This window comes from Artemia sp. Qi Xiang Cuo, chromosome 7 (assembly GCF_049724085.1).
Source record: "Artemia sp. Qi Xiang Cuo chromosome 7, ASM4972408v1, whole genome shotgun sequence".
Lineage (NCBI taxonomy): Eukaryota > Metazoa > Arthropoda > Branchiopoda > Anostraca > Artemiidae > Artemia > Artemia sp. Qi Xiang Cuo.
Window position 1 is genome coordinate 61102298 of NC_142800.1, and position 13061 is coordinate 61115358.

Genomic DNA, 13061 nt, shown 5'->3' on the forward strand with positions numbered 1-13061 from the left:
TTGAAATTATTTCCTCGTTCGAATACATAACTTATCCACAACACTCGTCTAGAATAAAATAGAATATATTTGTTTACTACGATAGCTGGAGCTAACATGAGCTCCAGCTACCAAATCAATAGCAACACAAAAAAAATTAAAGCAGCAACTGCTGCTTCAACGTCAATAAATTAAAATGAGTCATATATATAATTAATATAAGTCAAGAGTCAGTTTTCACGGTTAAAATAGAGACCATTTATACAGAATATTACAAATATAAATGGCTGGTACATTCAAAATACTCACATACAAGTACCTGAAATAAACTGCATCAAACATTAAATATTTGTAATGTAAAATTGTTAGAATACCGAGTAAAATAAGGAACAAATGATTTGCAATATCTGTCAGTACTAGAGACTGTGTAAGACATTAACTGTGGACAATTATTTCTTATTTATCGGCGTCTATTGACTGGTCTGTTGACGGCGTCTGTTGATAGAGGAGCTTTAGTAAAGGTTTTATCTTTGTATTGTATACCAGGCAAATAAACTAAAGTGATTAGTGCTATGTACGAGAATAACACTGCTGCGGTTATGGTAGGAAATAAGGCTAGTAGCTGGTTTTATATTAAATCAGGAGCTAAGCAAGGTTGTGTTCTATCCTCCTTTATATGGATCATTTTGATAATGGGAGACCACGGAATCAAATGGGGAGGAAAAAGTCTCATGGAATTGGATTATGCTGATGATTTAAGCATCCTAGTTGAAAGTGTGAGCAAAATGAATGAAGTTTTAGAGGTTTTGAGGGTTCAAGGTGCTAGAATTGGTTTGAAAATTAATGTTAGGAGGACTAAGTCACTAAGGCTAGGAATAAGTGAAGATGAAAAGGTGACGTTGGGTAATGAAAAGATTGATCAGGTGGGCAGTTTCACTTACCTTGGTAGTATTATTATTAAAGATGGTGGGAGCAGTGAAGATGTTAAAAGTAGAATAGCCAAGGCTCAGGGTGTTTTTTCACAGTTAAAAAAAGTCTGGATGAATAGGAAGATAAGTCTGCAAACCAAGATTAGAATATTAAAAGCTACAGTGATGAAAGTGGTCAAATATGGCTGTGAAGCATGAACGCTCCGAAAAGCGGATGACGATTTGCTAGATGTTTTTCAGAGAATTTGCTTAATGATTGTTCTGGGTACCCGGCTGACTGACTGTATTTCAAACAATAGGCTCTACGAAAAATGCCGTTCAATACCGCTCTCTAGGGCTATAATAAAAGAAAGGTTGAGGTAGTTAGGGCACGTTGTGCGGATGAAGGATGACAGATTGCCGAAGATTGTTCTTTTCGGCCAACCATCTAGGGCTAAACGGAAAGCAGGTCGTCCCCGTCTGGGGTGGGAGGACGTCATAAAGAAAGACTTAAAGGAAATGAGAACTTCGTGGGCGGGTGTAAAAAGGGAGGCTTTGATTAGATTGGGGTGGAGGTGGAGCGTGCGTAGCTCTGTTGGTCTCAGGCGGCTTGGTGCTGCGGTGAGTTGTTAGTAGTAGTAGTAGTAGTATTGACTGGTCCTTTAGTGGGGGGGGGGGCTTTCAAGATCGGTTAGTAGACCATGATGAGTTGGAGAATTCAAACAATTTAGTCCAAATCGATATGTCAACTCATGTCTATGACTATCAAGTGAATTCAAGTTGAGTTGTTTTAGTGCATCATCATATGTTGAGTAGTTGTGTCCAAGTATAATTTTTATAGCTCTTTTTTGTACCATCTCAAGTCTATCTGATTGATCTTTGGTCAAACCCGTATGCCAAGCTGGACGTGTATACTCAAGAGAAGACCTAAAGTAGCTACAGTATACAGACTTTAAAACCTCAGTTGGCATGCCATATTTCTTCAGGTTGGAAAATAAATGTAAAAATGACGCTCCTTTTTCAGTCACATAGTCAACGTGGGAGTTGCATTTTAAATCTTCTTCCAAAACTATTCCAAGTATTTTAACAGTTTTCTTTGTCGGCAGTAGGGAATTAAGAGAAGAGTGGCTGTCGACCTATAGGAAGTAGAAAGTCATATAAGAGCTCTTAGCTACACTCACCGTCAGTCTAACCTTTCATAATTCAGCTTTTAGATCATTAAAAATTCTCGTCGAGTCAGACTGTTCGGTAGTCGGAGTGATATGACAGTTAAATCATCAGCAAGTTTAAAAGGCTCTCGAATTGTTGCTAAAATACGGTTAAAAACGAAAAGAAAAGAAAGTGGACCTAACTTCATCTCTTGTGGCGAACCGCAAAAAAACCCTAAAAATACAGATGGCTCATGATCAGGGATTTGGACACACTGATATCTTTTAAAAAGAAAACTAGCAAGCATTCGTACAACAAATGGACGGGCACCCATTACCTGAGCTTCTTCCACTGCTAAATTATGGTCAAGACTGTCAAAAGCCTTAACTATGTCAGCAAATAATGCATCAACTTAAGTCCCATTTTTGCCTAAATGTTTAAGGATGGTATGCAACAATACAACCAAATTATGAACAGTACTATGCCCGAGTCTAAATGCAAATTATTGGGAATCTATGTTATCTTTTATGTCTCAAATAAACAATCAAAAATATAACTTTCAAACACTTGAAAGAGCCGGAATTATCAAATAATATTTTCAAATAAATAATAATATCAAATAATGTGTAATCCAATTTTTTATAATCAAATCAAATCTATAACCAAAGTTAAGCCTATGTATCAAGGCTTAACTTGACTTTCTCTGTTTCATAGGCTAAGTGCGTTTATGAGTAAATCAAATCCACATCAGAAAAAGGCTCTTTAGTGAAAGGATGAGAAGTCTTACATATTTTCAAGTATAATTTTCAACAATTAAAGACATGAGATCTGCATCCAACGCTTAGTTCTGGCTTTGAGTTTCTTTTATTATCAACTGGCTTCTCACGTTTTTTCTCAAAGGTCAATATATGCTTCCCATTTTTGTGCTTAATAATTCATAAACATACCATTAAACGGAGTAGATCATCAAGGACTCGCCTCTCCCCTGAACCCCCTAAAATTAAGAATGAAAATGGTTCAAAGGGCTGCTGATAGGAATTTAAAAATTTTACGCGAAAAAAGAACTTCCTAGTGATCAAGCCACCAAAATATATACCTTTTGTTGTTAATACACTAAACTTTGTTGCTGATAATAATTTCGTGACTAAATAAATTCGAGTTAGCACACGGCTCATCAGTGAAAGCAGAAAGTCTTGCAGATTTAGCAATACTTGCAATTTTATCAGTTTGCTCTTATCTTTAGTTTGCTATTCACTAGATTCGTTTGCTTCATCGCAAAGGTCAATTTCTATTTGGCAACCCAATTTTACACCTGGAGATGTTCCAGGAGAGCCCCCCCCCCTAACGTAGTTTAATTTACTGAATTAACGGAAGATTGTGTCAATTAAACTCGCTCCTAACGCAAGTTTATTGGATCAACCTAATTTGCCCCCCCCCCCTCACCCCCCCTAAAAAAATCCTGGATCTGCCCCTGCACTATATAGGCCAAGATAATTTCTAATGCTCTCTAAAATCAACTCCCCACAAAGGTCAATTGTGCTATATAAGTCGGTAGGTGCTCAGTAGCGAAATGAGCACACTCCTATCTTCGTTGTTTTTTACCGCTAGAACCTTATTTGGCTTTTCTTTTCATTTTCGGCTTTAATTGGGTTTGTATAGCCTCACTAAATGAGCCTTTTTTCTGCAGGGAATTCACTGTAATCAGTTCCCCCTTTGACGCATCAGTGACGCATTAGCTACATTTTTTCTACTTTTGTTTCTTGCTCAAGGATAGATTTTTTTTTTATCTGATATAAAATACATCCCGAAAATTATAACACTAAATACCGGTTTTAGAAAAATTAGTCCAAATAGCGAAAATATGGTTGAAATGGAATTGCTAAACAGAAAGAGATCCAGAAAAAAAAACATATGAAAAGCAGACAATACTTGACTAAGAAACCCCATTGATAAAAAACGGGGAAAAACATTATTAAACAATCTTAAAAAATCGAAACTATCCTAGTCTTTAATATATAAAATAAATGAATATATAATTATATCATATATAATTGTTTTTAAGTATGATTCAGATACAGTATACTGCTTAAAAATTACATAATATGCAATTGAAAAAATATATACAAGTTTGAAATATTGCTGGCAAGAAGAAGCTTTCAACAAATAAAGAAAAGAAAGATAGATAAATAAAGTTATAAGCCAAAACAAATTAACAGATCTAACCTGTAAATGTATCGTGATCTGCGGGGCCGACAGCAATGTCGCTTCAGAGTACCGATCAATGCCAAAATGCTCCTCGGGGGTTTCTACTTGACAACATCTTTTAAAGAAAACCTTGAAGACTTCGTGACATTCAACTATAAACGGATTCAACCCCAGAAGGTGCGGAGCCTCTTCCCCAAAACCTTTTTTGGCGGAAGCAAATTGCAGCATCTTGGCAATGTTTCCTAGGTTACGCCTCTGGATGTCTAAGAGCTGATCTGGGAGAAGTTCTATAATACCATAAGCATCAGGTGCTACAATCGCTGGATTAATGTATTGATAATATATTAAATTTCCAATCACCTGAAATCGAAAAAAATATAAATGAAATAAAAGAGTCTGTCAATTTGGGTAGCAGATACAAATTTTTAAAAGGACGCAACTACTTCCTGCATTGTTACTACAGCAAAAATGCAAAATTAAGTTGTAAAAGTCGAAGCCTGAAGTCTTGAATGGTTATCATGGTGCCATTAGCACCATGATAACCATGAGAGAGAGAGAAAGAGAGAGAGGGGGAGAGAGAGAGAAAGAGATAGAGAGAGAGGGAGGGAGGGAGGGAGAGAGAGAGAGAGAGGGAGGAAGGGAGGGAGGGAGGGGGGAGGGAGGGAGAGAGAGAGAATCTAAAAATGATAATAAACTTACAGCTAAGAAAAGAGATTTAAAACGACGGAAATAAAAATTAGAATAAAATTTGAAAATAAAAGCAGTATGGTCTTAAAAAAAACTTTCCTCTCAAGCGTTATAATACTGTCATTTTCCGGCAACAACCTAACTTGTAAACTGATATTATCGATGACAACCTTTGCCGTTCCATTAACTCTCTAGAATCTACACTCTAGATTAATGAAAGACTGTTCTAGCAACGATCACAATAATTTTTCTAACTATCCCGATTGTAGTTTCGACGATTGTTCAACTTTCTCTAATACCCTGCACCTCTAAATATCCCATTTCTGACATACCTTTAAGATATCTTTTTCTTGAGCATCCTTAAATTTTTCTTCAAGAGAAGACTTCATGACTTTGGACATGTATAAAATACCATAAGGAAGATTATCCGGCGCTTCCGTGATTCGCTTAAGGAATCGAACTGTTTCATTCCTAAGCCTTTGTATGGACGTGTTTAGCTGCTTCTGAACTTCTTGATGCCTGAGAGCTTGCTCCTGTGATACTTGGTGGGGCAAACCCATTGGCTGACCTGTTTTGTACTCCGTTTGGCTGACCCAGCTTTTATAGATTTCTACAGGATTAGTATTTATCACAGGACTTTTGTCTTCAATAACCTAAAAGAAAAATTCCAATGAAATAATCGGCAACGCAAAACAAAACCAACAGATATTATCTTATACATGGGAGAGGATAATATTCCACTCAACACCCTGCTGTGTCAGATCTCAATCAAACGCAGGGAACAACGAAAATAAATGTCCCAGTTTTACTTCTTGGGGTCCATGCTTAGCCGAATTTGTCTAAGAGGTTGAGGGCTCCTGTAATCTTGTAATTAGGGTATCTTCCGGAACCAGTTGTCATATATTCATTAATTTTTGTCAGAAGTATGAGCTGGTATCCTACTATTGCATTTTGTGGTCCAGACCTTATCCTAGCCGTGAGATGATTGAGTTAGCAATTAGGGGGGGGGGGGGGTTAAACAGTAGTAGTCAGGACATCTGCTAAAGCAAGGTATTACAAAAAAGCTAAAAAGTTATATCTAATTTCCTCATTATGCTTTTTTGAGTACAGCCAAGCCAACGTCCTTAGAATGATGAATGTTCTAAATTCTTGTCACCAAGACTTATACTAGAACAGGTTGTTAGATCTAAAAAAAATTGTTGAGAAATTATTACTAGTCTTGAATCTGTGCCTCTTGGAGGTACGAGTCCATCTAATATAAATTATGTAGTTGTAAAGGATTCCCATCATTCTACTCATCACGACATCTACCAGGAGTCGAAGCCGCATCTCAATCAAGCCAAGTTAGAATTTAGGAGATACGAGTCCATCAAATATACATTATGTAGTTGTAAAGGATTCCCATCATTCTACTCATCACGACATCTACCAAGAGTCGAAGCCGCATCTCAATGAAGCCTAGTTAGAAATTAGCGGTTAAATTCCTAATTATACCTTTTGGAGTACAGGAGGAATTTGACCTCTTTTAGGGAGAGGGTATGATATTGAATAGACATGAAACATTTAGGAGCACTTGTCTATTTCATGGCCATTTATGGACGTGAAATGGGAAATTTTTTGGTCAAGAATATTCTTTTTTTTTACTTCTGTTAAAACTCCAGACATATGTTTTAAAGCACAAAAGACTTAAAAAGTCTGGTTTTTATGCTGATTCTAAACGTAAATAACTTTAATATTTAATTATCAAAAGCTAATAGCCTAAGAAACGTGGCAAAGTTCAAGAAAAAGTTGTTAAGCACCCCATTGAAAATTTGGGCAATTTTGAAGAAAATCACGCCATAAAATTCACTGTGTCTAAGAAGGTTCAGACAGAAATTTCAAGCCTGAGGGAACAAAAATACGGCATCTTTGAAGTTGTATAGTCTTTGAAAAAGATGGTTACGGATCTGAGATTACTTTTTACAGATGTGATCACACCGAATACGTGATCGTAGATTATTGGTAGAGGGCTCACAATATCAGCTACTCCTACCTAGACTGCTAAATCCAAGGTTCTGGAATAATTGACATTAGATGCAATTTTAGATAAACGTTTTTGCAGCAATACCATTACCAATTAATATACGAAAACCCTAAACTATTTAAAAAACAAACAAAATTATTTTAAAATATATTTTTCTCATGAGGAGTAGAGAGCAAATTTGAAAAGAGCTGGATTTTACTGATAGAAGAAGAAGAACCAAAAACGACCGGCAATTACTATGAATGAATAGATCAAACCTATAATGATAAGAGATCATACCGAAAAATGAAGAGGGACTTAAAAGGATTGCTCCTCAAACCTCCCAAAAGGTTAGTATTGGCACTAAAAACAAAAAAGAATATTTTGAACAACTTTTCTTTTTGCTTTATAACATTTAAAAAAAAGTTAAATGCTGCTCAAACTTCGACAAACTCTTTAAAACGATTTAAGTATATTTTAACAACGAACTTAGCTATATGCATTATAGTAATTATAGTCACACATATTCATTATGTGTCACACATATTCATTAATGTGTCACACATTATAGTCACACATATTCATTAAATACGTTACTTTTGAATTTATAGAACATTGAATGGTTACATAAAATTTTCAACGTAAGATATTTATTTCATTTTCAGTAAAGTTTAACTAATATTCTAAGATGCCACTTTAAATTGAGCCTTATCTTTGTCACTATTTTTATCCTTCAGACCAACCTGTTCAAAACTAATGATAAAATTGGTTAAATGTTAAAACCAAACTATTTAGACAAAGCTATCAATCTAAGGCACCCATTCAGTTTTCAGTAAATTGTTAAATATAAAATAGCAGAGCTTTTTATACAATGAGGATTAAAAATAAAAGGGTACTAAAAACACATATTTTTCTACACTAAAAAGATAAAAAAGTCATCATTCATGACAGAAAATAAGGCTGCAGAGGAGATGACCCCACTAAAAACTTAAAAGGATACGCTGTTCCATGTAGCTTGTGATAGTCATTTTTAAATAAGGAAGCATAGCATTTTATCCAAATTCTAAAATTAAGGTTCAATATTTTTACTTGTTCATTTTGTTTCTATTAACAATCATAGGACACAAAAATGACTCCAAAAATAACCTAATATAAATTTAGTGATCAATTCAGTTTTACCTATCCTATCTTAAACACACAAATCCTTTCAGACGTTGTGCCCTTCATATGTCCTTCAAACCGACGAGGGTTTTTTTTTGTTTTTTTTATTTTTTATTTTGTCATAGAAAACACCGAAAAATGGATTTTTTCATTGAAAATACTAAGAAAACTTTTTTACTATAAGACGAGAAGTGATGTCTCCCCGCCCCAAGATGGTACCATGGTGTCGACCAGATTTCTGAAATCGTTCCCTTTTTCTTACGAGTTCGTAATTCTAGAACCCTAATGACATCTACATCGGGAAAATTAAAATCCTTTATTATAGGTGCTGAAAAAAAAAAACTCAAATAAAGCTGAAAAAAAAACCTCAAATACAATCCTTTTTTTTTGAAGAAATTCAAAAAAATGATTTTACCATTTTTGGAGAAGGTATTGATATCAATTATATCCGTAACATTTCTAAATACGCTGTATCCAGAATTTATTGAGAAAAGGAAGAGAGAGGGGGCTATCAGTTTGGAAGTAATGCATTTTTTTCTTTAGCGTCATCCCTCCTTTTCCCCCGTGCTAATTGCGGTACGGAAAGTTTCAGGAAAAGAAAATTTTAAGATCAATTTCGCCTTCAATAAACCTAATAATAATATTTACCTTATGCATCTTTTATGGATCTAATTTAAAATAATGATATCGAAATGCGTTTCGCTAATGTTTGTTTTTGGTAATGTCTTTCATTGCTATAATACAAGGTAGACCGATGATACTAAGATGCCAATAACTAACACACTAAGTACGCTTAGGATTCACTTCTCGTTCCCGGGGTCCCAGAAATTGTTCCAAAGTTCTGAATGATGTTCAAAGTATTGTTGACTCTCACACTTTTAAATAATATTAAGAACATGTGCTATGTCAAGTATGGTTATTAGTTGCTCTCCAGATCAGATCTTTTTTCCTCTTTTGTGTGGTTTTAGGTAAATTTACATGTTTAGATTGTTTTTTCATAGCTTCTTGTGAACATAGTTTATATATTCGCTAGGATTAGTTAGTGTTCATATAAAACTGTGTGTGTTTGTTCATGCTAATTTCTATTATTTTCATTTCTTTTTTTGTCATTTTTGGATGAATTTTATTGCGTATTTTAGCCGCACGCAATTGAGCTATAGAATTTAATGGCTAACCATTTTTGTTGTTTCCTTGTTGTTGTTTTTTTTTGCTGTTGTTTTGTTGTTGTTGTTTGTTGTTGTTGTCATTCCTTGTTGTTGTTTTTTTCGTCTTCTAATAAATCAATTCTCTTCCTCTTTCATATAGTAATGGCATAAGCAAAATAATCATAGGAATCAGACTGAGAAAAACACAAAAATAGCACTTAGAAAGAGAAGAAGCTTAGAAACTCACATTCTGCAGCAATGCTCCAAGAAGGTCTCTCAGATTCTCTAATCCATCACCTTTCCTTCCATATTTGACAAGCAGACGAATTACAAGAGGCGGATTAGTTACGATATCAGCCATTTTATCGATACGAATAGCGATTTCTTCTCGAAGAGCTGATTCAAAAAGTTTCAGGAATAAATATTCTTCTCTAACCTCCGTGCCATAACCGAATATACTCAAAACGGTCTCTTCCAAAAAACGAGAAGCTTTGTTTGGTGGTAGAAGAAATAGAAGCTTCGCAAGGTATTTCGGTTGTGTCTGTAATAATCTAAAGCTATAGATGTTATCACAAAAGATTAAAAACTATTCAAAACATGTAGTTGGAATCTTAATTACAGAGAACTTTTCAAGCTTATTGACTAAGAATCTAAGGATAGAATTGCAACATAGAAGCCCAAAATCAAAACACAACAAGTGTTTTGATCTCTTTTTTTAATAAATCCCAATCACCACCCCTTTCAGTGACACCGACCGGACACGCCACCTACACTTTTTTCTTTTATAATAGCAGCCGGACCGAAAACACTTCAAACTACCAACTACTACAAAAAAGCATTCCATTAAAAAAGAAAAAGAAAAAAGCCTTTTAAAGCCTTTCCGTAATAAAAGGTGTCCTCCCACCACAGGAAGGCCGTTTTAGGGTGGTTCTTCTTGCTATTCCAGACTTTTTTAAATATTAGTGCGTTATGTCTCTCAAACAAAAAAGGAAAAATCCTTATATTCACAAAAAGGAGAATAATGAAAAATAATAAACGTTTAAAAAAGCTAATCAACCTAATTAATAAAATAGCAAAAAACATTTCCATCATTATAACTTTTTATACCCTATAATATACACAATATATATAGAAAAGAAAAACATGAAAGAATGTTATTATGAAAACACATTCTAAATTTATCATTCAACCTTTCTCTTCGAACTCTTCTTCGGCTGATATTTAAACAAACTTTTTTATAACTATGGTGTTTCATTTCTGTAAAATTTGGTATTCACATATTCCTGAGCCCATTTATTACAAATCTGAAGCTGAAGAAGTCAGAATTCTAGACATAACAATTTAATGTCTCATAAGTAGTGTTAAACTATAATCAAAGTTGGTTTTTAATAATTTCTAAAGTTGTTGATGATAAAAATTTAAAAAGATGTTTTAGACAGTTTCTTCATGAAAATAATAAGCTAATTTAAAACTTAAAACAAGCAGGAATTAGCTCGATTAAGCTTTGTCTACGGAAATTTGACAAACTTGAACTTTCTTTATGAAAAGTAGAGAGCTAATTTACAACTTAAAACAAGCAGAAATTAGCTTGTCAAACAGAAACCAAACCCAAAAGTTCTATGGATGAAGAAACGAAACCCGTGTCTAATAGAAATTACAACGAACAATAAAATCAAACTTAAAAAATACCTAAAATAAGTATAGTTTTGCCACCCCTCCAGACCCACCAAAGCCTATAATATTGAAAATGTGAAAAATGATGAATTATAAAAGTCCACCTTGTTGTTAAGGTAGACTCGGTTAATGCTTTCCAAAGTTGGCATGTAAATACACAGTTTTATTCTACTGAATGTTGAATTTAGTGTTCGTTGCTCACCCTGCATTTCCATTTATTTCCTGCAAAGGGTTGGCTTTCTTCTTTTTCTTTTTTTCGAGTTAAGTTCATGCTAGTTTACTGTTTATGTTACGAATCATGTCTACTATACAAATAGTTTTATGGATGGTAAATTTATGATTTTCGATTGAATACTAATTTATTTTCATATAAATCAGTTTAGTTATGTGTAGTTGAGTTTTTATTTTGTGCTGTGGAGTAAATTCGACTTTCCAAGAAAGGCTTTGAGGCCCTAATCCTGAGTAGGCGTTATATATTCATATATTCAAGGCTAGATATTCAATTGTTAATACACCGACCATATGTAAGAATTGTTCTGCAATGATTCTTACTTTCCTTAGGACAATCCATTTGATATCTAACATCGCCGGACCAATGGCCGGACCAATTCTGATAGCTAAATCGTCAATATTATAATTTTTCTTATTACCCTAAGACTACGATCAAAACTCAATCCCAGCAATGAAGTATGTACTCAGTAGGTGGCCAAAAATGAAAGAGGGACCTTTAAATTTTTTTTTTAAGTTTTCCTACTCGTCGAAGAGTACGTAGGCCTTCTGGGATCAATACAATTTAAGAATAAAATCCTACAAGCCAAAACTCCTCAAGGTAAGGGCTCTCAACGTGGAGAGCTCTGTTGGAAAAGGATCACTTGTCAACAAAAACTTTGAAATTTGATTTATTCCATTTCTGAAATATTTTCACACGCATCATAGATTTTGTTGGAAAGCTAATTAAAATATTATTTGTGTGTTAAAGCAAATCCAATCAAGATATAACAAATTAGTATGCTCGAAAACGAGACGCACGATTATTTTGAAAAACAGGAACTATAAACACTGAAGATCAAAAAAAATATTACTAGTTTTTGTTAAAGTGTTGGTCATTATGTGTATTTAAAAATTATGCCTCTCTATGTGATCTTGGATGCTCATTTTTCTTTATTTGAACTGCCAAATGTGTTCGTGTTTCAAACATAATCGAACAGTAAGAAATTTGGCAATAGTTAAAGTAATAATTATTCTATTCCTAGCGGTCACCAAACCACTCAAATATTACTTCGATGGAGGAGTCTCGAGAGCTGTAATGGCCAAAGGTCCGGCTCTAGGGGGTTGGACAAAGTTGTCTCATCAACACTGAACACAAATCGTAAACTTGACAATATTGTACCTTTGACGACTTTGCTCATTGTGTCCTGAGAATTTCGAGTTTTAAGTGAGAAATACATTATAATGTACCAATAAAACTAACTAGTCATTTTTTCCTAACACTCAACGGAAAAAATGGGATTAATTTATAATCATTGTTACGAAGCTTTAGTTTACTTTTTAATGCTGATCAAAATCAGGATAAAGTTAGAAAAGAACTAGAATCTGCTTGAACATAGCCTAGGGGAGCTAGGCTAACGACTCATACCTGGATAATGTAAAAAAGCTGCTCGTATTGGTTGAGCTGTTCCTTTCCAGCCTTTGTGTGACAGAGAAGAGTTATGGCCGACTGAAGATGAGGGTCTTGAGAGGTTAACTTTTGATTTTGTTTTAGCTGTTTGTTCACTTTATGTCCATGAATAACAACTTCCTGAAATAAGGAATGACTAAAGCCACAGCTTCATAATTCTGAAATACCAAATGTTCAAATATTCTTATTCAAAACATTATCACCCCCCCCCCTTTCTATCTCTCACTCACGCATATACATAAAGCTTAGATTACACGCTAGCCATGAAAAATAAAAAAATAATGCCTTTGTCTTCCTTTTTTTTAATCTCAAGAGGTTTGTAATAATCCGCTCAACTAACTCAAATGTCGAGGATAAGTACTAAGAGCTCAAGAAATCAATATACAAAACTTCTCAACGGAAAAATAATTGAAAGACAGTCATGTTAAAACTAAACTAATTATATCAACATAAGGGGACACTACATTCACCAA

At 34.3% G+C, this 13061-nt stretch overlaps 1 protein-coding gene across 2 annotated transcripts in view; it reads right to left on the minus strand.

Moving 5' to 3' along the window:
• LOC148950527 (ras GTPase-activating-like protein IQGAP3) overlaps nucleotides 1-13061 on the minus strand; it is a 171841-nt gene that overhangs the window by 12833 nt on the left and 145947 nt on the right. For both annotated transcript variants that reach the window (XM_089092454.1, XM_089092455.1), the window contains exons 17-20: nucleotides 12547-12708; nucleotides 9484-9777; nucleotides 5261-5581; nucleotides 4260-4601 (exon numbers count right to left, since the gene is read on the minus strand). In XM_089092454.1, coding sequence (XP_088948580.1) covers nucleotides 4260-4601; nucleotides 5261-5581; nucleotides 9484-9777; nucleotides 12547-12708 — 1119 coding nt within the window. The remainder of the gene's footprint in view (nucleotides 1-4259; nucleotides 4602-5260; nucleotides 5582-9483; nucleotides 9778-12546; nucleotides 12709-13061) is intronic.